Source organism: Rhododendron vialii, chromosome 9a (assembly GCF_030253575.1).
Source record: "Rhododendron vialii isolate Sample 1 chromosome 9a, ASM3025357v1".
NCBI lineage: Eukaryota > Viridiplantae > Streptophyta > Magnoliopsida > Ericales > Ericaceae > Rhododendron > Rhododendron vialii.
Window position 1 is genome coordinate 28,078,503 of NC_080565.1, and position 25,681 is coordinate 28,104,183.

Genomic DNA, 25,681 nt, shown 5'->3' on the forward strand with positions numbered 1-25,681 from the left:
ACTTCCTCGAGCATGATATGGATGCCTTCACAGAAAATAAATAGGGTTGGTTATATACTCTTATGCGCGTTCTTTCTTCGAACCTTTTCGTATGAATTAAACTTTTTTTTTTTTATAGAGAAATACAAGAACATCCCAAATGTGCAAAACACAGTACTTTCCTTCGGGTAGTAAATACGTATTTAAAAAAAAAAAAAAAAAAGAGGCTTTGGAAGCCACTCTTCTGGTACTTATTTTTTTTTTTAATCGGAATTTTCTTCCATTTCGCTCCCACTTCTCTTACAAAAGAAATAAACAAGGGTAGGGCTATAAACGAGTTCAATCAAACTGAATAGTAGAATGTTTAGATTCGTTCGCTAAGTTTTTAAGTGAACTCAAACTCGAGTCAAGCTCAATGAAAATTTGACGAGCCTTAGCAAGCCTATAATAATATCATATATTTTATGCTCTCATGTAGGTCTAAAAATGCAAATAAAATTTTACTATATACATAAATACATTCATACATATATATATTTTTTGGTCAAGTGGAAAATCACATTCATACATATACTCCCTCCGTCCCTAAATAAGTGTCCGGCGCGCAAAACTAGGCCTTCAAAAATATGCATTTGTTATGTTAAAAAAATCAATTTTTTTCACAAATCAATAGATAGCAATGAGTTTTATTAGATTGTGAAAAAAAATTAAATTTTTTAATAAAAAATATGCATGTTTTGTAAAATCTAGTTTTGCGCGCCGGACACTTATTTAGAGACAGAAGGAGTATAAAACGATAAAAACCTTTACATAAATAAGTTTTTAGTAGTAATTTTAAATGTTTATGCTTGTACAAGTTCTAAAATTTTTTATTATGTACGTGTACAAATTTCTCATAAAAATTTCATGACATACATATATTCCAGATTCACAATCCTAATCGACCCAAATGCCGTTAGGTTCATGTTCGGTTCATTTATGAAATGAGCCTAATATTGAAGCTCAAGTTCGGTTCATTTAGCAGATGAATCGAACTCGAACAAGCCTCAAACAGTTCACGAACAGCTCTGTTAATTGCCCAAAACAAGGGACAATAAAACAAAGAGTTAAAATTCTTTCCACCACAGGTGGAAACCTTTGGTTTTCCACCACAGTCCGTTACGGGTCCCACCAAGTATTTTTTGTTATAATCTGAACTGTTCATTTTATAGAGGCCACATAATAGTATATGCACGCAAAAAATGAGCTTGGTCGGACATCAATAGGTATATTAAAAATTGAATTTTGGTTTAGGAAATGGAGTGCCATAAACAATTTAACTTGAAAATCTATGACCCTCCATTTTGTAAACCAAAATTCAAGTTGTGATATACCTATCGATATCCAATCAAGCTGATTTTTTTCATGGGTATATTACTCTACGTGTTCTATAAGATGAACGGTTCAGATTGCAACAAAAAAATCTTGTAGGGCCCACATGCGGTGGTGGAAACCCCATGATTTCCACCTATGGCGGATAGAATTTACACTCTAAAACAAACTATGCAAAGAGTAATTTCTTTCGATCATAGGGCCCACATGCGGTGGTGGAAACCCCATGGTTTCCACCTATGGCGGATAAAATTTACACTCTAAAACAAATTATGCAGAAAGTATTTTCTTTCGATCACAAGTAAATGAGAAAAAAGTGAAAAAAGATAGAATTTACGCTCTAAAACAAATTATGCAAAGAGTATTTTCTTTCAATCACAAGTAAATGAGAAAAAAGTGAAAAACAAATTATGCAAAGAGTATTTTCTTTACAAATTATGCAAAGAGTATTTTCTTTCAATCACAAGTAAATGAGAAAAAAGTGAAAAACAAATTATGCAAAGAGTATTTTCTTTCGATCACAAGTAAATGAGAAAAAAGTGAAAAAAGATAGAATTTACGCTCTAAAACAAATTATGCAAAGAGTATTTTCTTTCAATCACAAGTAAATGAGAAAAAAATGAGAGTAAAAAAAGATGGACATGGCCTCAGAAGCTACTCTTTATCAGAGCCAGGTTTCGATCCTGGGACCTGTGGGTTATGGGCCCACCACGCTTCCGCTGCGCCACTCTGATTTGTTGTTCTACTTTCCCCTTCAAATTATATTTATCAAATCTATCCTCGGTGTAGCAAAAGTCGCGTCTCTATGTTCTACAGCTCAGACGGAAAAGTCACCTTTGGATTCCTCCCTCCATTGTTCAATCGATCAAATTCACTCCTGCAAATCCTACAATCACCCAGATCAAGAACTAGGGTTTTTATCCGCAGATTACCATCCGTGGTCTCAGTTAGGGCTTCGATGTCGCTACTGAATCAACTCTTCAGCAGAGGCATCCTCGGCGCAAAATGGTCAGTTCAGTTTAATCCTTCGTTCAAATCTCGATTTTCAATTCCTCAAATGTAATCTCCTCCTTATAAAAAAAAATATTTCATCTTTCGGTTTTAGTGGAAATACCCCCTTAGTCTGTATCTCATTTACCATTGGTCAACTCATCATATACCTAACCTTCAATGAATCAATCTCTCCATGTGATCGTAGCGCTAATTGTTTTAGTTCTAAAGTCTATGATGTGTCCAACAAGTCAATTTTAAAGATGAGCTGATTCACTGAGTTCAGTTGCTTTAACGTGATTCGATGTGGGAATTCGAAGAATCGTGACACGGGATTTAGGGGATACGAATGCAGAAAATAAATGGAAATAATTGAAAGCAAGAACACGACTCTTAAGTTGATTCACCCTCTGTGCAGGGGAGGCCTTTAGGATTTTTGTTTGGCGGCAACGAAAATGTATTAGAAGCATATTGTGTATAAAATAAAGATATTTTTGATTGAAAACTTATTGGGCCTAATTTATTTTGTTTTGTTGGGCTATATGAACTGCTTACACAAATTTAAGTGAATTTTCATTTACTCTAATTTTGTATGAATGATCTAGTGCAGACAATATTAAAGAAAAATAAAAATATGTGTAAAATCAGAAAGTTTAAATACATCTTTTGAACCCATGGGGTTGGCTTGAAACCCCCAAACCCTTAATAGAGCCACCCCTGCCGATGTGGGTTTGATCCCTTGTAGCAGCGATGGTTGTTTTACGATGTTGAAGAATAATACAAGAGACCTACACCACAAGAAATAACTATGATTAGTATTCTGTGAAAAGTACCAGAAAGTAACTTTAGGTACAAGAGACCGACTCCGCATTACCACTTGGGTTGTGCAGTTTCTATAGGTGCAGGATACTGTTGAATTTTTGTATGGCTGTTTCAACGTGGGACTAATGTTTAAAGTATTGAGTTATCGCTCGCCTTATCTTCATATTTTGGTAGAAAATGCGGATTCTGAACTGCATGTTTTTGTAGTAAAACATGCTTGACCTTGGCAATCTCCCGTATGAAGTTGCTGCAAAACAAGAGGGATATGCAGCTCAAACTTATGCGCAAGGAGATAGCTCAGTTTCTTCAGGCTGGTCAAGAACCTATAGCTCAAATAAGGGTGCACTTTCAATTTCAGTCTTTGTTGTTATCACTTTCTTAGTTGTATAGTGGGATTAGTGGCTATCATCTATATTTAGAACTTGTACTTGTGTAGGTGGAGCATGTCATACGGGAACAAAACATATGGTCTGCGTACGAAATCTTGGAGTTGTTCTGTGAGTTTATTCTTGCACGTGTACCCATTCTTGACGGCCAGAGGTAAATCATCTATCTTTAAATTTCATATAGTAAACTTTGTATAATATGTTTTATATTTGATCCCTCCTGGGCCTCAATATATCTGAGCTCATATGTTACAGAATCGTTGAAGTGCATTTGTTCGCTTGCTTATTCGAAATTTAATAAACAGTCAACTTACTCTATTTTCTACCATGCATAGTACATCTGCCTTTTGGTTTGAGGCTACGAGGAATTAAAGGATTTTGGTTTGTCAAGAGATGGTAAATGAAACGGTTTAGCCCCACTCAAGGTTGAATTTACTTTGCCCTCTGTAGGGTCGCTCCATGTTAACGTGGCATTAGATCATTGATTCAATACGGAATATGTCCACCATGGACTGAGTAGAACTTCTGTCACGATTTCCTGACTCAGTTTTTGGTCTTGCCATTTGTTCTAGGATTTGTTTGGCCAACAGAATGTTATGATAATATCTCTTTCTGCATAATAGGGAGTGCCCTTCAGAATTGCTTGAGGCTGTTGCAAGCATAATATTTGCGGCTCCCAGATGTTCAGATGTTCCAGATTTGTTGCATGTGAGGAACTTATTTGCTGCCAAATATGGGAAGGAGTTCACAGCAGGTGCTACTGAGCTTCGGCCAGATACCAGTGTCAACCGTACAGTTAATTTGCTCTACTATCTTCGTATTTCATTTGTGATATGTGTGGAGTTTTGTTTACCGTAGATAGCTTATGCTGATGATCCCATTGTTATAATCTTTTCTACTATTTCAGATAATCGAGAAACTATCGGTCACTGCTCCATCTGCTGCAGTAAAGCTTAAGGTATTGAAGGATGTTGCAGAAGAGTACAATGTGGAGTGGGATTCCTCCAAAACTGAAGCAGAATTCAGTAAAAAGCCCGAAGATCTATTGGTACTTGTCCTTTTGCATTTTATATCGCCCTTCTCTTTATGGACGCTTCCTTCTGATTTTGCCCATTGTGTTATTCGATTAATCTTGTAGATTGTAAACGTACCTTGACTAAGGGGTGGGAGATCATTAGTGCCACCTATATTGATATACTCAAGTGAAAGTCTATTTACCACTGTCTATTTCCAAAATGAAGAATCTGTGACGCCAAAAACTATGAAGTAGCTAGATTAGGTGGGTTGTGACCTACCGCATAAACTCTCGGTGAACTTGTTTGTAGTACAATGCATTAAGTCTTCATCTCCAGTTGTCATTAAACTACTTTTGGGGGGTTTTGTCCCCATAATGCAGTGGAATTTCATGAGTTACTCAGTTGGACTAGCTAAAGTATTTGCCCTTCGACATTGGAACAAATATCAACAAGGCATAAAAATGAAAATAAAATCATGGTTTCTTGCCCAGCTCAGATATTTACTTCCTCGTTGAGCCAATCGTTAGTTTTTTTTGTGTTTATCTGCAGAATGGACCCAAGCAAGTATACGGAGGCCCGGCACTTTCTCAAGCACCGGCCAAACACGGTCGTCCTGAATATTCAACTTCTATCAAAGCAGCACATCCAACTATCTCTGCACAGAGGAAAGAAGACCCAGAGTTTCATCAATCTCCAAGCCCCGGCAACATCACTTCCTTGTTGGGTCAGGATGGGGTAATTAAGTCAACAAACAGGAATGAGAATCCAACACCAGCTAATGATCTAAAAAGGGATGCAAGGCCGCAATCATCTGAAATATTGGAGAAAGCTCGGACCGCTATTGCTGCTGCAGAGCGTGCAACAGCTACTGCCCGTGCAGCTGCGCAATTGGCCAACGTGAAATTCGGCACACCCAAACTTGAAGAACAGAAGAGCTAGAAGGGCGAGATAAAGTGATTTTGCATTAACGACCCATCATAATTTTACTGCAACAGTATGTCCTCTCTCAAGAAAGCAGAAAATGTGAGTTGATGTTGGTAATATACTCTTGACTCTCTTGGTTTATGAAAAGTGTATATCCCGCTGTGAATTATTGAACCTGGGGTTATTATGTCATTTCGGTGCTGGTCAACCAAACCAAACTGAGCTTTATGTCCCAATCATTTGGGGTCGGCTACATGAATCCTTTTCCTCCATTCCGGTGCCATTCAAAAAAAAAAATTTATGTCAGTCAGTGCTGCTGTATCTTATTATGTTTTTTACAATATGAGAAGTCCTATACATGGACCACAATGTATACATACGTAAATCTCTCGGGCGATCTTTTCCAAGGTTAACTACTGGTATTACTCTTTTTTATTTGGTTGAACAGATATGTGACTGTAGTACCATACCATATGGGTTTCATTTTCGGACAAGAAAATTCTTATTTACTGGCCGAATTTAGGTTTTGTCAAATCAACGGACAATCATGTAGAGCACCAGGCAAGCACATACTGCTCTGGGAAAATCCGGCAATATATCGACCTTTAAGTTAAATGGCCTTTAGTAACTCTGTTCTTCTTTTCGTTGTTGCTTGTACTCCCTCTGTTCTTTTTTTGTGTTCAGTATTTCATTTTGGGCTGTCTCTTAATAAGTGTCCATTTTGTAAAGTTAGGGGGGTAAAAGTTGGTGTATTGTCTATTTTGTCCCTAAAAGTATATTTTATTTTGAAAAGTTAGTAAGTAAAAGTGTAATGATGATGGGTAAGTAGGGAAAGTGGAGGAAAAAGTTGATGTGAAATGTGTAATGATGATGTCTTTTTAATAAGTTGGAGTTACGAAGCAGGACACTTAAAAAGGAACGGAGGGAGTAGTTGCTATGTTCTTGTTAAAGGTGACAACTGTTGTTTATTTCGGTGACTTCGAATATTGTATATGTAGAACAGTTTGGAGTAATAACTTGCAACAGTTGACATCCTCCCTGGAGGCCCAAAGGTTTTCCTGCTTTCAAATCCAGGGAAAAGTACCAGTTGCAATAACAAATTGCTATTGAACTTGTGACACAGGTATATTACATTAAGGTTCGAGTACCATACTAGTTAGCTTTTGAGTGAGGTGTCTTAGTAGTAGGAAATAATATAAATCATGGTCCTGGATTTCCATGGTTTGTTTTGTGTGCGGCACACCTTAAGGCCCTGGGATGGTATTCCCTAGTTGCTACATCTTTACAACCAGAGCTGATAAACGAGTCGAGCCAAGCTCAAGCATATAGTTTTTTAAGTGTTAGAGCTCAGTTTGTTCAAAATAAATACTATCGAAATCTCAGGGTGACATACACTGTTAGTGTGATGACATGAGAACATGTAGAATTTCATTTACCTTGTCCCTATAAGAACCTTTCCACATATATAACACATGTATATGTATCCCATATAATACGAGGATAATCAGGCGCGAGGAGGAGGGGCTGGCGTGGACTGAAAAGCCTGTCCATTGAACAAACAGGCTTAGAGATTCAGCCCGATCTTACCCTACAATCTTAAATATTACTCTCCAAAATTCAAAAACCAAATGAAACTTAGTATACCAACCATGGATATACAAATTCGTATAATATCAAAGTAACCTTAACAATGTCGCGATTATTAAAGATTTACGATACAAGCAGTTTTTTTAAAAGTTTTGTGGCCCCTAGATCCATCACTGCCTATTCAGTGTCAAGTGGCATTCCAACCAATGAAACAGACCAAGGAAAACCCCAGTCCAGAGAGTCCATGACAAAACTTCATCTGATCAGTTAGAACCAAACGTTGTTCTTTTCTGATATACAGCCCACTCTACCTCTGATCACACAGAGCTCTGTGCTCTAGGTTGTATATCTGAATAGGGTTACATGTCTGATACACATGATATATATATATATATATATACCAATAAAGTGTTTTATAGGATATGGTAACCTTTTTACACAGGCATGCACAACCCCCAGAGAGATGTTTGTACATCTGAAAGCATATAATACACACACATATCAGATCCTCAATTATCCATATCCCCATTCTCATGCAACTCCTTCCCACGTCTGTTTCAAAAAATGGACACTATTACATGCAACTTCAGCAAACAGTCGTCTAGGAAGCCAGCCGTGCACTTTCACAGGCAGGAGAGAGAGAGAGAGAGAGTTGCATTGCACTCATCTCTCTATAAATGTGTATTCATTGGTGACAAAGATGGGTCGTTAGTTAGCAGGAGTAAAGCGGGGCGCAAGTGAACAAAACCCAATAAAAGTGAATCTTTGATGATGACAATGTGCGTGTGTTTTTGTGTGGTTTGGGGGCGTGGATTCTGTGAAGCTGGGCTGCACAGGGTGCAAGTTGCAATGGGTGGGTGTGTCCACCATAATCAAGATTACCTCATGTGATCTTAAATATTGGAACCCCCCACCAAGGTCTTAGTTGATGATCTGAGCCATTCATTTTCAGGGCTCAATGCGTATTTCGTTCTAGTAAAAAATCAGGTCGATTGTTGAACATTGCTAAAGACTTAAATCAAATCATCTTTGTTTGAAGGAAAATCAACAGGTTAGAGTTTGGCTGTCCGTTTCTCTTATGACAAATATGTTGTGGTTGTCAATGTTCAATTGACATGGTTGCTCGGTATATATGAAGACCTCAAGGAACAACTGGAAAGTCTAGAATGGTCAAATGGCATGGGACTGTTGCATCATACTGTATGTCATCTACATGAGAATTTGTCACAGGAGAGAATACTTTTTGCAAAATGAAAGACTCAGATGGGACTTTTGTTGCGTCACATGTGGTCTCTTCACCTCCGTACCGGTATCCTCTTAGTTTGCTTTTTCTTTTCTACTCAAAACAACTTGATTTTTGGCGTGTGTGTATATAATTTGCTCCATAGACTATAAAATGTTTTTTTTGACCGACATAGAAAATTTTATTAAGAAAAGAACTCGATATGGTACATCGAGGAGGAGTAAACCAGCATCAATGAGAGGGAGAACCCCATCTAATCATGCCGGGAGAACTCCCCAAAAAGAAATCATCCAACAAAGAGTTGAATGACAAGAGAACAAAAGTTAAGAAAAAAAAGATAAACAACAACCAAAACCGTAACAACATCTCAAGACATTACAAAATAAGTCTCCTAATCGCATCGAGGTGGCTTCCGAAATCTTCAATAGAGTAGAGAGGTTATACTAAGTTGCATTTTCCTTCTGCCCAAATAGGCACACGAAACTTGATAATATCCACCACACCAATATCGATCCAAGTCTGGTGTAGAATTCCTGAAAATGATATTCATTCCTTGCTTTCCACAAAAACCTATACTAAATTCAATGGTTGGGATTATCGGGGGGGGTGGGACCGGGGTAGGCTCACCAGTCACCATTGCCAAACTGGAAGAGGCAGGCCATAATCTGGAGTGCAGAGAGTCCGTATCTTTCTTTCTTTTTTTAATTTTGTTTCGTAAAATTCATTAGTACATGTGATATCCACTTTGAAACAACATTGATTTTGTTGAGATGAACAGTCGTTTTCTGTCTTGAATTGCGTTTTCTAACAAGGAGGGAGATTTCCAGTTTGGATCTTCTGTTTTTTGTGTGTGTGTGTGTGTGTGTGTTTCAATGTGGTTTGGGTTAACTGTGAATCTGCTTTCCGTGGTGCACTAATTATCTTGTTATATTTTCACATGGCAAAAGGATTTGATTCTTTTTTTTTTTCTTTTTTGGAGACTTAGCAAAAAATTCCTCATATTTATATTTTTTGAGTTCAAAGACAAACATCTTTTGCAATCAAACATAAGAACATATGTGTTGCAAAACTAGTGAAAGTTCACTAATAACTAAAAGTGCCTAAAATTCTTGGGTATCCTATGAAAGTACCTAAATCTTAGTGTACTCTATGAAAGTGCCTAAAATCCTTGGGTACCCTGTAAAAGTGCCTAAAACCCTAAATCATATGAAAGTGTCTAAACTACTAAAACCCTATAATGGAAAAATGCACCCAAAAATCCTACGAAAGTGCTGAAACCCTAGGGTATCTTATGCTAGGATAGTTTTTCCGTGAAAATATATTTTGTCCTTATGGCTCAATAACTCAAAAAGTTGAAGGACCTCCACTAAAAACTACGAGTATTTCGATGGCGTCATTCCTCTAAATGAAAATTATTTTATCGTACTTATGGCTAATTTCCCCCTCTTTTTTTTGTCTAAGTAAAGGATTTGATTCATTACCGTGCATAGATGGTTGATTGATTAGGGGTGTGAATAATTCATTTAACGACGGTAAATATAATTTTAAACTTAAGCCATCTATTCTATAAATAAATATTCGAGTCATTTACTTACCTGTCGATATTCGATCAAAATGGATTTCTTCGGCAATCTACATCTTTGTGTGGAGCGCTCTCAGCAGAGAGAGACCGAGGTATGCTGTAGGGCAAATTCGGGCCGTCTATTTCGGCGACGGTAGATTGGCTTCTGGAGGGGTCTGACTGTCATTTGGCATACTCATTTCAAGAAGTTCAGTTGGTACAAAGGGGTAGTGGTAATACTCCATCATGGACCGTCTATAGCATCAAAAATAGTAGTGATTTTGGTTCATGATTTATTTTAGACAAGTGATTTTTACACTCATTTTTATAAGTATAGTAGTAATGTAATACATCCTTGCCTTTGGTGTCTTGGCAGATCTGTAGTTCTTGGGAGTTCATTAGTGCGTTTATACTTGGGTGGAGTGCATCTGATCATCTGGGTATTTGGTGTCTTTTGTCTTTTACTTTGCATTTTTTCTCGTTTGAGACTCCTAATTAGATGTTAGGCAGTTTAAAAGTGTCACTATTACGTCAAGTCATGTCTGGATTAGGATGAAAGACATCGATTGCCTTATGATTTACTTGTTTTTTATTGTTAGACGATTAGTTTGACTTTGTCCAAATTTTTTGTAACAATCTCTATTTTGTAAGCGTCGCTGGACATTTATTCATACAATCTTTTCATTTTTGGCAAAAATAAATAAATAAATAATACATCCTTGCCAAAAGCAAATTCACAGTTTCTCCAAAAATCAAACCGGACCAAATTGGTCATCCCTAAAAACCATACCAAATCGCCGGTTTTTACTTTCGATCCGGTTTGACTTGTTTTTCCTTCACCCCTAATTGTATCCTATACTCCATACTAAAAAGCTTCAAATGCTTTCATGTTTTTATTTTTTTTTATCTTTTTGGGGAAATGAAATGCTTTCATGTTAGCTTGTGCCATCATAGAGAAGTGTATACCAATAAGAAACTCGTTGATTGTTCCATTCAAGGAATACTTGTGGGAATTGGACAGTCCTGATCTGGACCGTTCATTTTCTTCAATCAACGTTTTGGATGTATTTTTACGCTTTGAGATTAAATTCTTTCCACCGATGGTGGAAAACTCCATTTTTCCACCACCACCGACGGCTAGAGATTAGTTGTGTGTTGTGTTTTACACAACCGTTGTGTGTGTAACACTTTTGTTTTTTCTGAATCGTTCATCTTGTAAACCTCACATAATAGTGTATCCATTCAAAAAACAAACTTAATCGAATATCGATAAGAGTGTCAAAAATTGAATTTTTCTTTGTAAAATGAATAGTTTATCTTTATTATTATTGACAGAAATTAGATCATCTATTTTATAAAACAAAATTCAAATTTTGATATATCTATTGACTTTTGATCAAGCTGATTTTTTGTATGGCAATACTATATTGCCAATCTTAAAATATGAACGGTTCAGATCAAAACAATACACTCAGTGAGGCCCATAATAAGCGGTGGTGAAAAAGTGAAATTTTACACCGGCGGTTAATATAATTTATTCTCTTACGTTTTTACCAGTACGAGTGTATATTTACCGATAAAAGTATATGAGAAAATTTGAACCGTTGAATCTACAAATGAACGGTCCCGATCTAGGCTGTCTCGCGTTCAGTTCAAATCATTGTACCGAAAAGAAGTCGGACCCTTGTGTTGCACCTATAGTTTTACTAGTAATATGATTACTAGCAGTATTAAAGTGCGAGAGGGTGTCAAAGTTGCCCTAACCAAAAGCATGCGTAGCCCCTGTTGCCATGTCGATCTTCTGGGAATCCATCGATGCATGGCATCAATTTGTAACAAAGTACAAAATCAGGAATAAGAAAACAAAAAGGCTGCTGTCGATCGAGAAAAGATTAGGAAAATAGTACGTCGAAAATTGATTTAAAAATATATACTACTACTCTGTACGTCTTTGTCTATATTTTTTGTTTTTATGTGAGATCTAGGGTACTAGGAGTTGGCAACAGCCGTAGGGTGATAGTAAAAAGTAAGAGTAGTGTCGGATCTACTTGAACTTAGGGATGATTAAAATTACAGTCCTGCTGCGAGCAGGGACAATCCGCAGGGATAAACGCGTTTGGTCCCATTTGGATCTTGAAAAAATTTAAAAAAATATTCATAAGTTTTTGAATATTATTTTATGGGGCCCTGTAAAAAATCAGCTCCAGTGGATATTGGGAAGTATTACTTTTGGATAAGTAGAGGCGAATTGACAGTTTCGCCCGTATTTATCCAAAAGTAATATTTACCGATATCCACTGGAGCTGATTTTTTACAAGGCCCTATAAAATAATATTCAAAAATTTATGAATATTTTTTTAGATTTTTTCGGAATCCAAATGGGGCCAAACGCGTTTGTCCCTACGGATTGTCCCTGCTCATAGTTTTTTTTGTTAATCGGTAGCAATAAGAGAGAGAGAGAGAGAGAGAGAGAGAGAATTAAGCAGCTCAAATGGTTAGTTCGAGTGGGTTTGCTCCTGGACACACAATTGACCCGACTTCAATTCTTAGAGACATGCGGCAAGAAAACGATTTATCGTGAATCCTCTAATTCTGGTATAAATGACTGTCTTTGATTGATCGGATCAAAAAAAGAATTAGTCGAGGCGTGCATAAACTAACTTGAACATTCCTGGTTGTTGGAGAGAGAGAGAGAGAGAGAGAGTCGAGGCATGCATAAACTAACTTGAACATTCCTGTTGTTGGAGAGAGAGAGAGAGAGAGAGAGAGAGAGAGAGAGAATTAAGCAGCTCAAGTGGTTAGTCCGGATGGGTTTGCTCCTCAAATAATTGACCATGTTCATTTCTTAGGGATATGCCGCAAGAAAATGATTTGTTGTGAATCCTCTAATTCTGGTATGAATGACTGTCTTTGATTGACCGGATAAAAAAAAAAGAATTATTTGAGGCGCGCATAAATTAACTTGAACATTAATCTTGATTGTTGAAAATAAAGAGAGAGAAAGTTCGGGGGTGTTTGAATTGTTCCTTATCTCATTTTCCGTTTCACATTTTACCATTTTCGGTGTTCAGATGTCCATAGGCAAAATCCTTTCCGCCAAAATTCATTTTGCATTTTTGGATTTAGAGAAGAGAAGTAGAGGAAGATGAGCTTTTTGACTTCTTATTTTTCACTTTCTTTCATTTTGGTTTAAAAAAAAAGACCTACATAATGTATTATGTACATATCTCTCAAACGTTCTATCATATTCAAAATACATTCTGACCAAAATTCAAAAAGCAAAAAATCAATAACCAAAATGCAAAAAACCAAATAGTAGGGTAACCAAACACCCCCTTTAGTGTTACAGATCTTGGAATGATCAACACAAAAACAAAGATGGGATACTTATTTAGGTAATTTTTTAGAAAATGCTACACGCACAACTGTTGTGCAAAATTCTTAGCACAATCGATTGCTACCCGTCCATCATTGCAATGGACGGTCCAGATTCGCTCTGGGAATAAATAAATTATTCACGCGAATAGTTTACTTAAAATTTGGACCGTTCAAACGCATTTGGACGGATAAAATTTATTACACAACACACACAACAGTTAAATGGGTAGCATTTTTTGTTAAGTAGTTTAAGTACATGCAAAAACAGGATAAAAAAATAAAAAAAAAAGTACATGCAAAAACAACGAAGCAGCTTTATTCATTCCTCTATTTCTGATCGCACATCTGTTTTAAGCTTTTATTATCAAGTCTACGTACGTAGGTATATGCCTAGTATGTAATGTAGCCGTCCACTTTTGCTGCGGCTTTTTTGTATTGTATTGCCCCGCCCCTAGCTATCTCTCAGATTTCCACAGTTAGACATGCACCTTTTTTTAGTTTCCTGGTCACCCCCCTCTCTCTCCCCCATCTCCCTCCTCGTAACCGGATGTTCGAGTCAAATTATGCAAACATTGATTACCTTTATAGTCTTGAAATAGACGATCAAATAAATTCTTCAATAATTCTAAAGTTTGAAATGTCTATTCAACCAGACCCCTTGCATGCTCTCTCACAGATCTTTTTATCGGTTATTGGCCTAGATATACAGAAAGTTACCAAAAAAAAAAAAGAGGGTAAAAAGCCTACATATACAGTATCGACTCCTATTACTCAACTACGTGTCGGAATCCCACTCACAGAGAGGGACGGAGAGAGGGAGAGAGAGAGAGAGAGAGAGTCAACAGTTACTGCTTCATAGTTTCTTTGATAGTGCAACAGTAAATGAGTAAATTCTTATTTTTTAAATATTTATTTTTTATTTTACGGGATAGGTTATTTTCTCATAATACATTACATGTAATTCAAAAAATAAGCACTTATTTTAATTAGTGAAATACATGTACCAACTGTTGATTTACACAATAGAATTTATTTTAAAGAACATTTTTTTAAATTCTAGTTTTCACATTGGAGCCTAACTCAAACCTTTCCAATTTTGATAATTTTCTTATTTCTTGGATTTAGGCCTTGATGAGCAAATCTGCAAATGTTCTCTTTTCTTGTTAACTTCCTACTAAGATTAATTAGGGATTCGTAGCAAGAAGTGCAAAAATACAAACTCTTTTTGGGTGTACGCACCCCTTCAATTAGCCTTAAATTCATAATATTTGGATAGCAATATTCACAACATGCTTGCGTTTAAAAATTCACGATGTCTGTATAGAAATTCATAATATTTTCATAATTAAGGACTCATAATATCAAGAAAGAAATTCATAACATTTATTTGTATAGAAATACATTACATTTGCATGAACACTCATAACATCAAGACATAGACTCATAACATAAAAGCGTTATGAATTCAAGGCCGATATTATAAATTTATATGCAAATGGTATGAATTTGCACAAAGACGTTGAACTCCGGTGGAACACCCCTTAAAAACGCATGCAAATCCCAATAAACGCCAATGAACTCTTTTTTTGTATGTGCGTTGTCTTGTAAATTCCACACCCCGCCTTACGCTAATTAATGAATTCAAGTTTATTGTTATAATCCAAATGCTATGAATTTCTATATATTTTATTTATAAGCAAGTGCATGCCGTACATACCTAACTTACAACACTTCTCTCCGTGGCAATAAATAATGTTTGTACGTAAACCATTTTTAAAATAGTCAATCGATTGATTATTATGTCGCTTTCTACGAAGAGAGTACGTACATATTCTTAATTTTCGATGTAATTCTGATATTCAGCGGACTAATAAGAGTGTTATTTCAATTCTGATATTGATTCTGCTTTTGCTTATGCTCTACTCCACGCTCTATATATGCTGCCTCACAATGTTTTTTCGGTTACTCTTTCTTTCTTCCTTAATTTTGCTTTCGAAAAAAACAAAAGAAGAAGAAAGAGAAAAACAAAAATGGGCAAACAAACCCCAATGGCTGGCAGGAGGTCAAGGCTTGATCAGACTTAAGAACTCACTCATTCGTTCGTTAAACCCTTATGGGGTTAATTCATCCGAAATTTTGCTCCGACTTTAACTACAGCCACACTACTAGTGGGTAAGATTTTTCTCTCAAAAATTTATCGAGTTGCGCATAAACTGATGATCTCAACATGAGCTATATCAGAGAAATGGGATAGACGGTCGTGATTCTTTCACTGCTTTTAGATATAGCTGGGTGAACCTGGAAACCATTGAGGAGTGGACTAGTAGGGGCCAGGCATGTACTAGTATTTTTACAGTTGACCTGAGTAGCAGTCCAGCTTAACCTAGTGTTTCCATAGGGCTGTCTCGTAAAATCTGTACTTATGTTGTAGGCCTAGTGTTAGGATTTACTTTAATCATATGCTAGCTCCTTTTCTGGCTTCCCAAGTTTTGACATATGCCAATCTCAACGCATTAGAATCTGAAATACTAACTGTTTCAATCTCTCCTTGAATTTTGCATTTTAAAAGTACATGAAACTGCGACTATGTTCGCTTTGATTTTAAGTAAAAAAATTCAAAGTAATGAGCGTAAAAAGATCGATATAAAAAATTTATTAAAAACTGTGTACAAGAGATTTGAGACCACAAACGAACAAGCCTTGCAATTCTCCTTCAGATTTCAAATGTATTACACAAGTTGAAATTTTGTTGGTTTATTTTTTTGGAAACAATGTATCACTGTTACTAATTAATTATACAAAACTAAAGATGTACTCCAACAGTTCATAGATTAGGGTACTGTATCATCCCATCGTACAACAAAAAGGCAGTCAACAAGTCGAGAGCCACAGAGTAATCAACAAAAGTATTTTGCCCAAACGCGGCCTTTGTTGGCAAAACTTCAGCTACTGCATTTGAAATAAGGCTAATGGACACGTTGATGCCAACTGGCACTCTCCCTCTCCCCTGTTCACGCATAGTGAGTGATAGCCATCAAAGTGCCTACCGGTTGTCACCGGCTGGTTGGGCACTAACATGGTTCCTTCTTTTGCAGAGTCTGGTTTAGAAGTAGGGTTTAATCCAGATCCAACTCGACAGACTCAAAGGAGGAGAGATTCAAATTGAACACCACCCCCACAATACATAAAAATGAGCTATTGATTTAATTGCTGCAATTAAATGATGCGATCAAATTTAACTTTGAAAAGATATACTGTCTTGTGTCAATGTGATACGAAGCACTAAACTTAAATTACAAAAACAAATGGGGTTTGATCACGGTCATGGAACGATTATTAATCTTCCTAAAGTTTGTAGGGATATTCAACTCGACCATACGGACCAAATTGATGAACCTTTGATTTCACAAGGCCCAACAACCCGGAACGGAGCCAGAATTTTGTTGGGGAGTCTGATCTACCTGGGGTCTTCCTAATCCGCTGGCAAGTGTGCTTATCAAAAAAAAAAATCTATTGACGAGTGTCCGCAGAATCCACACCACATTATATGGACTCAATATACATTGAATAACTCATATCCACTTAAAAGTCTAATGGTGAGCCATCCAATTGTGTATTAGGGTTCAACCATTTTTCTATTTATCCGATGTGGGACTTTACATTCACACATGTTCTAACAAATCTCTCCCTCATATGTGAACCGTACATTGGACCTTAATCTCTATTTGCATCCAAATTCACCGTTGATTCTCATCTACAACTCTCAACCCTATCTCCCGAACTGAACTTATTCTGCACCCACTCCATCAATTCGGAGTCATCCATCACTCTCAATTGGGAGCCAACATGCATGCCTAGTCACCGGCACTATGCTCCTCGACGAGAACTCCATTGAGAGCCAATTTGCTCATTCAGCAGCACCATGCTCCTCGGTGAGTTTCCTCGGTGAGTCAACTCCATCGATAATGAGCCATCCTATACAACACTCCAATATCGAGCCACCTTGCTTCATCGGGAGTCACTTTGGATTTTTTCTGCTCCATTGAGTGTCTTCTATGCAAGCCCATTCAATGGTGTGCGCTTGGAGTCTTCTCATAAATCGTCAGTCATCGGCTCTGATACTACTTGTTGAGAGTTTATCCGATACATCAACCCGCCACTGCGTGCTTAAGGTCCAATTTGTATAGGAGTAACGGCAAAGAGTCCATCACATCATTTAGACCCAATATACATTGAATGACTAATATCCACTTAAAAGGCTGGTGAGTCATCCAATTGTATATTAAGGTCCAACCATTTTTTTATTTATCCATTATAGGACTTAACATTCACATATGTTCTAACATATTTTATCCTAATAGTGGCGAAATATGTATATACTAAAATTATAAAAAAAAATGAATTACAATATCAATAGTTATCGACTCTAAAAAAAATTAAAATAACATAATAAAGCTGTATTAAATTATGTTTGTCATATGCACGTAGACGGATCAAATTCTTCAGGTTCAATTGTCGAACTTTCAATTAATGCCCTTTGTGAAGATTTTACGTTTGTATTATGTTCAACACTTTGAGGACTTCTTTTCTTAAAGAATGAGTCAATTGTTTTCTTGACTATGATTACCTACCACATTAGTTTACACAAATTAATATACTCTTATAACTTTTTGATATAGTGCAAATATCATCTATTGCTCAAGATAAATTCAACAAAACCTTTTAAGTCTTGGATTGGCAAATGATTATACTTAGACTTTGTTTAGGGATATGATACCATTTAAAATCCCTAGTGTTTGTACTTTTCAAAGATTAATTAATAAAATTTTCTTTGTCCTTCAAAAAAAAAAGAAAAGAAAGACAAGCTCTACAAGAGTTGCGAAAAATTGAACAAGACTAACCTTTTTCTAATAATTTCTTAATTGTTCGCAAGTCTTAACTTGAGGCCGCCCCTTAATATCCCCTACAACTGTTGTGTGTTGGAGTTGTGCACACCTTAGGTTTGTTTTAGGTTTTTGTTTCTTTCCTTCTTGTCTTTTCTTGAAGAGTACTTTGCAAAAAAGCAGTTCTTCTTAATTTGGACCTCATCTTTTATAATATTTCACTTTGGCCAAATGAATTTAATTTTGTCATACTTTTTTTGTCTCATTTCTTTACCAAAAAAAAAAAAAGGGATTACAGACTTCCTATATAACAAAAAATAAGAAAAAAAAGATCTAGTAGTGACGGGTCTATATAATTTAGTGATAAAATCTTTGTCGTGACGGCGGCCACCACTTATCCTCTTGGCTCCATCCTTGCCAGCAACATAGTCCCGTTGCAAGGAAAACACAAATTGCCAATTACACAAATTATTAAAAACAAAATGAACAAAGGATGAGAAAAGAGCACAAGAGACAAAGAAGAAGCCAAAATAAAAAAAAAAAAAGAAAATTGAAAAAAAAAAAGAGAGGTGATATTCCCATGCAAAAAAAGTAGATCCAAAAAAGCACAAAGAGTTTGTAAACTTTCAGTTGAAATCTAACTTTCTAGTTCCCTTTTTTTCAGTAGTAGTCTTAACACACCCAAACAAGGCCCCACATCCAATCCCCAGCTCCAATTAACATCCAAACCAGCTGAGTATATTTTCCTGATCGATCTCAAAAGCTGTCACCCAAACCTGTAGAAAAAAACCAAAAACTCCTCTAGCTAACCCCATTTTGTCACTTTGTTGCTACTCTCTCTCTCTCTCTCTCTCTCTCTCTCTCTCTCTCTCTACCATAGTAGCATGTTTGGATCACTTGCACTTTTTCTCAAAAATATGTTTAGAACCCATCTTGAAACCGATTGTTCGATGCAGGATCCAAATGTTGCAGTGACACGTCCCTACCTCCACCTCTTCCTCCGCTTGATGCCGCTACATCCGAACCTCGTCCGCCGCTGCCACCGGGTGGGAATGCATGTCCGACGGGAGCACCAATGCAAGTGTAACTACTGTCCCGCGGGGCAGTGGCGGCGTAGTTATGGTTGGGCGAGCCGTATTGGTTGTTGCCGGAGAGGACGTGGCCCAGGAAGTAGTCGTTTGCCGGGTGGTGGCCGTGGGGAGAGTATTGCGCGGGGTAAGAGGGAGATGTGTACATATAAGATGCCTGATGTGGAGGCGGCGGCGGCGGTGGTGGTAAGATGGTGGACGGAGAACCTGGAAATAATCTTGTCGTGGGGTAGACTGGTCTGAAAGGTAGTGCTGGATCACCTATGTTGCCTGCTTGATGATATCCTCCATGTGGAATTGCTTGGCCACTGCTTATAAAGTTCACAAAAAAAATTAATTCACGAAAATTGGTTTATAGGCAGAATGTTAGTAAATGATAAAGCCATACAAATGGGGCAGCAACATTTTTTAAGACAATAATTTTTTTTTTTGAACAACAAAAAATAAATTTACTAGTCTTCGCAAACAAATTAGAGAGATTAAAAAAATTCAAAGCACGATATATTAAAACCGAGCAAGAGCAAACCCACATATGAATATGATGGGGATCGTATAAATTTCATCCATTATGAATAAGTCACAGGAAATTACTAATTTGTTCATACGGTTGTGCTAAAGCGGCATACTCAATGATCATGTTGTCGTTCGATTTTTTAGCCAAAAGTTGGTTTCAATTTGAAAGAACAAAAGAGGTCACATTATTTTGCACAATAATCTTGTCAAATTTTTAAATATAATATTTGTCTTTTTTTTTCAATATACAACATTACACTCTTTTTTCATTCTTTTTTTAGTTCAAATTAATTTTAATCTACACTCAACAAGACAAGACCAGCAGGAGACCAGATCAGCATTAACGAAACAAAGTAGGAAAGAAAAGCAAAACAGTCCAAAGGAATCGAAATCTTTTAAGATACAGTACTACCCAAATGGAGTAAAAGCATTGCATACATATATATAGCTAGCTAGGTCATTTAATTTGGTTGTTGTATGTTTGGTGCTAAACTCATTTTCAAGCAATTATGTTCACAAGAATAAGAACTTTTTTTGCTTCATGCATGAAAAGTAATACTATCCCTAGAAGATCTATTAGGCAGAGTGTCGACCTTTTTTAGAAAAGACTATGTAGGGCTAAAAAGACCTTGAAAAGAGTGGAAATGAAAGGTGAAGATGAGCTAGGAGAGAGAGAGAGAGAGAGAGAGAGAGAGAGAGAGGTGTACGTACCCAAGATGATGAGGAAGCACATGAGCTTGGGCGGCCAAGTTATCGTTACTGAAGACCAGTTGACGAGCTCGGTTCAGAGTTTCTGTCTCCCTCTCTGACCAAAATCCCCCACAGAAGCGCACACACAAATCAAATCAAATCAACAACGCTAACGAACCAAACCCCACAAACACACACACCCCACACCAAGGATTTCAGGGACAAACAAACCTTATCATGGTCATTCGGTTTGGGAATGACAAAGATTGACATGACAAGGTTGCAATAAAAGGTCGACAATGACCACGCTTTATGCAAATCATTCACATACACACCAATATCTTAAACGAAAATTCTCCCCCCATTGCTCTCATTCACCACTCTCCCACGGCTCATAACATCACCATCAAAAAGTATTTGGAACGGTCTAAATTTTTAAAAATTCTTCCTTTTGGAAAAATCTTTTTAAAATCTAGACCAAGGATTTTAGGGATAGACGATGAGATTGAGCGTTACGGCGAAACAGAGCGGTGGGGTAACACCACTCCTTTGGTGTGGTTGTAACATTATTATTTTTAATAGACAAAAGTAATATTTTATTACGGAAGGAGAAAGGAGATTCAACAAAATGTTGGAATAATTCAAGGGACAAAGCCCAAATACACCTGAGGGCTTAAAGTGCCCAGATTAAAAAAATATAGCTCAACACCTTTGCTTAATGACATATTATAATAATGCCAAATAAGATCGAATATCAATACATATCTCATGGATATTAATATAATTTTACAGATATTAATACATTTTTTTTAATATTGATGCACTTTTTATATATTATCATTCATCCTTTTAAGGCTGAGGTTTTCCTCCTCAAATATAATACCCCTACAATTTGTTCAGGAACATGTAAGGTTTTGCAATAAGAAATAAGGGTGGACTAGATGTGAAAATATTTATTAGGTAAAGTAGTTAAGAATGAGAGATTAGGAATAGGATTAACTAAAAAAAGTCTGTTTGGTAGTTTACAATAGATGGATAGGGCTGGGTGAATAAAAAAACAATGTGAAAATTTACTCAATTGCTACTCGTAGTGAGAATACATATAGGGTTTGGAGAGATTTGAGGGACACCTCGGTAATTTTGTTCACTCGAATAAGCTTCTAATTGGGGGTTGGTTGATTTTGCTAAGACCTCTAAAGCTTATTTGCTGGATAAGCAATCCGGGTGCAAAGGGAGAAACCACACACCTTTTAAGAGTGAGGTTGGATTACCTTATATCCTTCAAGACCATTATCCCACTTCCTTCTCCACCCGCCAAACAGGCCGCTATAGTATATAGAGGAAAGCATTTTCGAATTAGGTCCATTTTCTTGTTTTTTCTTTGAAAAGAGGAAGTTGTGCCTGTTTGGAGCTGCAGTTTTCGTTTTTTCATACGTTTAATCGTTGAGTGTTTGGCAGATAGTTTTGGAAGAAGGGTCCTTATTTCTCAATGTTCTTTAAGGAAGCTCGAAAAAATGTTGGATTTAGGCCATACTTTAGGTATTGAAATTAAAGGAGGGAGGAATTATAATTGAAAGAAAGGATACATGCTCTAGATGATTTCGAGGAAGAGGATATCTCGGAGGACGATATTGATTTCGAGGAGGGTGCTTCTCTCTCTCTGGCTTTTTGATCTCGAGATTGGGCGAGTATGAGGTGTTTGATTATTCTGGTTTTCTCTCGGTGGCCTTTTTGATTTCGGTTTTGGATGGTTCGTTTGGGCGAGAAAATCGATGATAGGAAGAAATAGAGGTGTAATCTTTTGCGGTGGTTTTAGTGGCTTGGTTTTTTTTTTTTTTGTTTGGATGAGTATGAGGCTTGTTTGGGTTTTTTGGCTAGTTTATGTTGAGTCTATTTGGGTTTTTTGGTGTTTCAGTTGGCAAGCCTTCTTCTAGGTTTGGGTAGCTTTTTACCGATGTGTCTTTGATCTTTTTAATCTTTGTAATTCTTTTATAATGATTAATAAATTCTTTTTGCTTAGAAGAAAAAGAAAAAAGATGGTTTTGGAATCCACATTTTCAGAATTCATATCAAAAATGAAATGAAGAATCTAGAATTAGATAATCGCGCAAAGGAACTCTCATTACACTTATTTTTTTGCAAAATTGATCCTGTGCACATGTATAACACTACTGTTATAGACTCTGATTCTAACCCCAAGTCTATGATCTAGAACCTATCGATAAAAAAAGGCTTCCAAACACGCCTTACCGTTTAGATATAACAGTGTTAAAATAGAACTTCTTATGAACAAAAATAACTAATTACAACCAAGTAATAGCGTAAGTAAAATGAAATAGAAGGTTTTTGACAAAAAAAATTAAAATTTTCGATTTGGTAACATATTTTTCCAGCCATTGAATTAACAGGTACTTTGAAGTAGGTAACAAAACGCTACATCATGGAAGATGTCCCATAAACCAATAAATCATTCATATGGAGAGAGAGAGAGAGAGAGAGAGAGAGAGAGAGAGAGAGAGAGAGAGAGAGAGAGAGAGAGAGAGTATCATGTAGTATGTGGTAGACCTAGTTACCTTGGCGATGGCGGTTCATGTGACCCCCAAGGGCTTGAGACTTGCAGAACTTGAGGGAACAAAACCTACACTCGTACACCTTCCCACTCTCCTCTTTCCCTTCTTTCCCCCCGCTCTTCTTTCTCCTATACCCTGCAAAAAGAAAAAACATCAATTATATTTACTTATCCAATTAATAAAGCATTAATCAACTTTTGATTGATGGGTCTAATCTCTCAACAAAAGCCGATCGAACCCCGGCTAACTGCCCCGGATCATGTACCTTCCATTTTGAATAATCATCCCCACAGATAAAATTTAAAAAAAAACAAATTTTGATTCATCTATATCAAGAAGTTTCCAAATAATACTGTAGTAAGAAAAACGAAATGAACAATAGCTGCCAGAAATTTTCTCATCTTAATGTTTTATAGAAGTATTTCTTTTCACCCTTCACTGATTTTCTTAGAATTTTATTAATCTCCGACCCAGAAGTTACAAAGATTAAAAGGAAACGGGGAGAACGGCCTCAATTTCTTGATCTTGAGAAATGAAAGTACTGTTTTACACAGTGACAGTATTAAGAGAGAGAGAGAGAGAGGAATATACCAGCAGATGAAGAAGTGTCTTCAGTAGCAACCTGTTTGCCATCTCGGGTGGAATCCTCTGGAAAGTTATTGAGATCCAGTGGGTTTCCCTCGGGTCTCCTGATCAAAACAAAGTCACAGAGAGAGAGAGAGAGAGAGAGAGAGAGAGAGAGAGAGATAAAAGAGTTTAGAGAGAGAGAGAGAGGAAGAGGAGGAGGAGGTTGTGGGGGGTGAGAGAGACATACATGTTACCCAGTACTCCACCGACAGAGAAAGACAGAAAATAAATATGAGTGGAACACTATTTTGTAGTGATATTTGAGAGATAACTAGTAAGGACTTCAGTTTGGGACTGAATTATGGAGAGACTAGTTGCCAGTTGGAGTGATGGTGAAGAAAGGAGCTGCTTCAAACTTCTCTACCAGTTCTTCTGCCACATCTCTCTCTCTCTCTCTCTCTCTCTCTCTCTCTCTCTCAAACAAAGAAAGAAAAGGGGGCAGTGTGTCTCGTGACTTTAAAAAGAAGAGAAGGGAGAGAGAGGAGAGAAGAGCCTGGGGTTTATGCCCTTTGGTTAGTCTGAGACTTGAGAGGTGGGGGAATGACAAGGACTTTGCGTCTCAAGGTTTTTAGTTTTTTTTCCTGTTTTTGGCTTCATATTACAGGACTAGCTAGGTCTATTGCCCTAAAGACTAGTAAAACCACTGGATCGATCTACGCAGAAATTTATCCATGGGATATGGATTCACATGTGTATTTTAAATTAAGATTACAATAATTCCTACCATGTTAAAAATGTCTTTTCAGAAAATTAAAATAATGACAAGGTCGAACCCAAGGACTTCTATACAAAATGTACTCCTTCAATTCTCGATTTTTTTTTTGAATTGCAAAAAAAAATTCATTAATCTTGAAGTTGTTACAAGACTAATAATAAAAGCAAGAAAACAACAAAATGTTGAAAACAAACATCTGCCCAATCTGAGACTAAAAACCTACAATTGACAAGAAATCAATCAAGGACACTCATTTGGGACAAAGCTCACCTGAAAGGCCGAAGCCCAAATATCCTAAATGAGTCTAAAAAACCCAAATTAGAAAAAATTAAGCACATAATAGGCCAAGCCTAGCCCAACACAACTGCTTAACCCTAACCCTAACAACAAACACAGATCAAACCAATTGACCTCCAAACAAACCGCCGACCTCCAAACACTAACGAAACAAAACCACCACAACCAACCACCAATCTGGACCAGAACCTAACACCTGGATGCCAAAGACGAAGACCCATAGCGCCGTGAGCCCCAGATTCCCGGATCCCGTCGAACAGTTAAGGACTGCCACTTTGATCATCCTAAACAGCCTCGAAAAATCAGACAACCAAGGTGTCAACACCGCTGCAACACTGCCGCACGGAGTCTCCCCAATAAAACTGAGCACCATCGAGCCCAGGTTCACAACCACACCACTTCGATTCTCAATTATTGGCCTTTTTTTATAACCTTTTACTATAATTAAAAAAAATGTTCATTTACCAACTGAACGAATTAATCAAGCACTTACATAAAAACAATTTTTTGTTCAGCATGTTAAGAAATTAGTCTAAGAAAAATAAACGTCTCAGATTACTGAATGTAAATTGTGACGTCTATCATGTATTTCTGGGATGACAATCAAATACAATTTTCCAAATTAGGGAACCCAGGATTCATGCGGTCCCTCATACGTGTTAGGGCATTTGGGCCGTTCTTGCTCGGCAAGGTACAACCCAGATGGACCTAACACGCATGTTGTAGGGGTTCTTCCTGGTCGGCCCCCTTTTGTCATCATCTACCCATCCAGGCCCCACACGCGTCAGACCATACCCATCCAAGCCCCGTTTTAAGTGATTTACCTAATATACCCCCATTCCTATCTACTCCACCTCAGCTTTCCACAGTTCCACTCCTTGTGGTTCTTCTCCGTGTTCCCGTGCATCAGTCGCGCCTACTCATATTGCGGCACGAGTCACGCACCAAATTTGTTGGTCTTCTTTTGGCTAGTCTTGGTGCGGAGGAAGAAGCCAAAACCTCCCTTGCCGCCACGGACGCAGAGGAGGAGGTGGAGCGTCG

At 37.2% G+C, this 25,681-nt stretch overlaps 3 protein-coding genes and 1 non-coding gene across 4 annotated transcripts in view; 2 read left to right on the forward strand and 2 right to left on the reverse strand.

The window, feature by feature from the left end:
• Nucleotides 1–2,012: 2,012 nt before the first annotated feature.
• Nucleotides 2,013–2,084, reverse strand: TRNAM-CAU (transfer RNA methionine (anticodon CAU)). Its single transcript has one exon. It is a non-coding gene; the product is annotated as a tRNA-Met (tRNA).
• A 38-nt stretch (nt 2,085–2,122) lies between these two features.
• On the forward strand, nt 2,123–5,923 carry LOC131301501 (uncharacterized). The gene is made up of 6 exons (XM_058327846.1): nt 2,123–2,358; nt 3,370–3,502; nt 3,599–3,702; nt 4,172–4,343; nt 4,456–4,596; nt 5,114–5,923. Exons 1-6 carry the CDS (start codon nt 2,156–2,158, stop codon nt 5,501–5,503), a joined length of 1,143 nt encoding a protein of 380 aa, XP_058183829.1. The 5' UTR covers nt 2,123–2,155; the 3' UTR covers nt 5,504–5,923.
• Nucleotides 5,924–18,725: 12,802 nt separating this feature from the next.
• LOC131301735 (uncharacterized) overlaps nt 18,726–25,681 on the forward strand; it is a 75,393-nt gene continuing 68,437 nt past the window's right edge. Inside the window, exon 1 of the mRNA XM_058328132.1 lies at nt 18,726–19,014. The gene's annotated coding sequence lies outside the window, so the exon portion shown is untranslated. The remainder of the gene's footprint in view (nt 19,015–25,681) is intronic.
• On the reverse strand, nt 18,765–24,085 carry LOC131301733 (zinc finger protein JAGGED-like). Its single transcript, XM_058328130.1, has 5 exons — nt 23,816–24,085; nt 23,593–23,690; nt 23,005–23,136; nt 20,453–20,546; nt 18,765–19,536 (listed from the first exon to the last, which is right to left on the reverse strand). Coding segments are annotated over exons 1-5 (801 nt in total). The 5' UTR covers nt 23,818–24,085; the 3' UTR covers nt 18,765–19,061.

Bases quoted from the DNA above. Each gene is read 5' to 3' on its own strand.
- LOC131301501 (XM_058327846.1), top strand. From the start codon at position 2,156: ATGTTCTACAGCTCAGACGGAAAAGTCACCTTTGGATTCCTCCCTCCA. The intron at 3,503-3,598 runs GTGCACTTTCAA...GTACTTGTGTAG, and splicing joins AACCTATAGCTCAAATAAGG to GTGGAGCATGTCATACGGGA. The intron at 3,703-4,171 runs GTAAATCATCTA...TCTGCATAATAG, and splicing joins CCCATTCTTGACGGCCAGAG to GGAGTGCCCTTCAGAATTGC.
- LOC131301733 (XM_058328130.1), bottom strand. The intron at 23,137-23,592 runs GTATATTCCTCT...TTCTTTTTGCAG, and splicing joins AGACACTTCTTCATCTGCTG to GGTATAGGAGAAAGAAGAGC. The intron at 19,537-20,452 runs GTACGTACACCT...CTTTATAAGCAG, and splicing joins GTGCTTCCTCATCATCTTGG to TGGCCAAGCAATTCCACATG.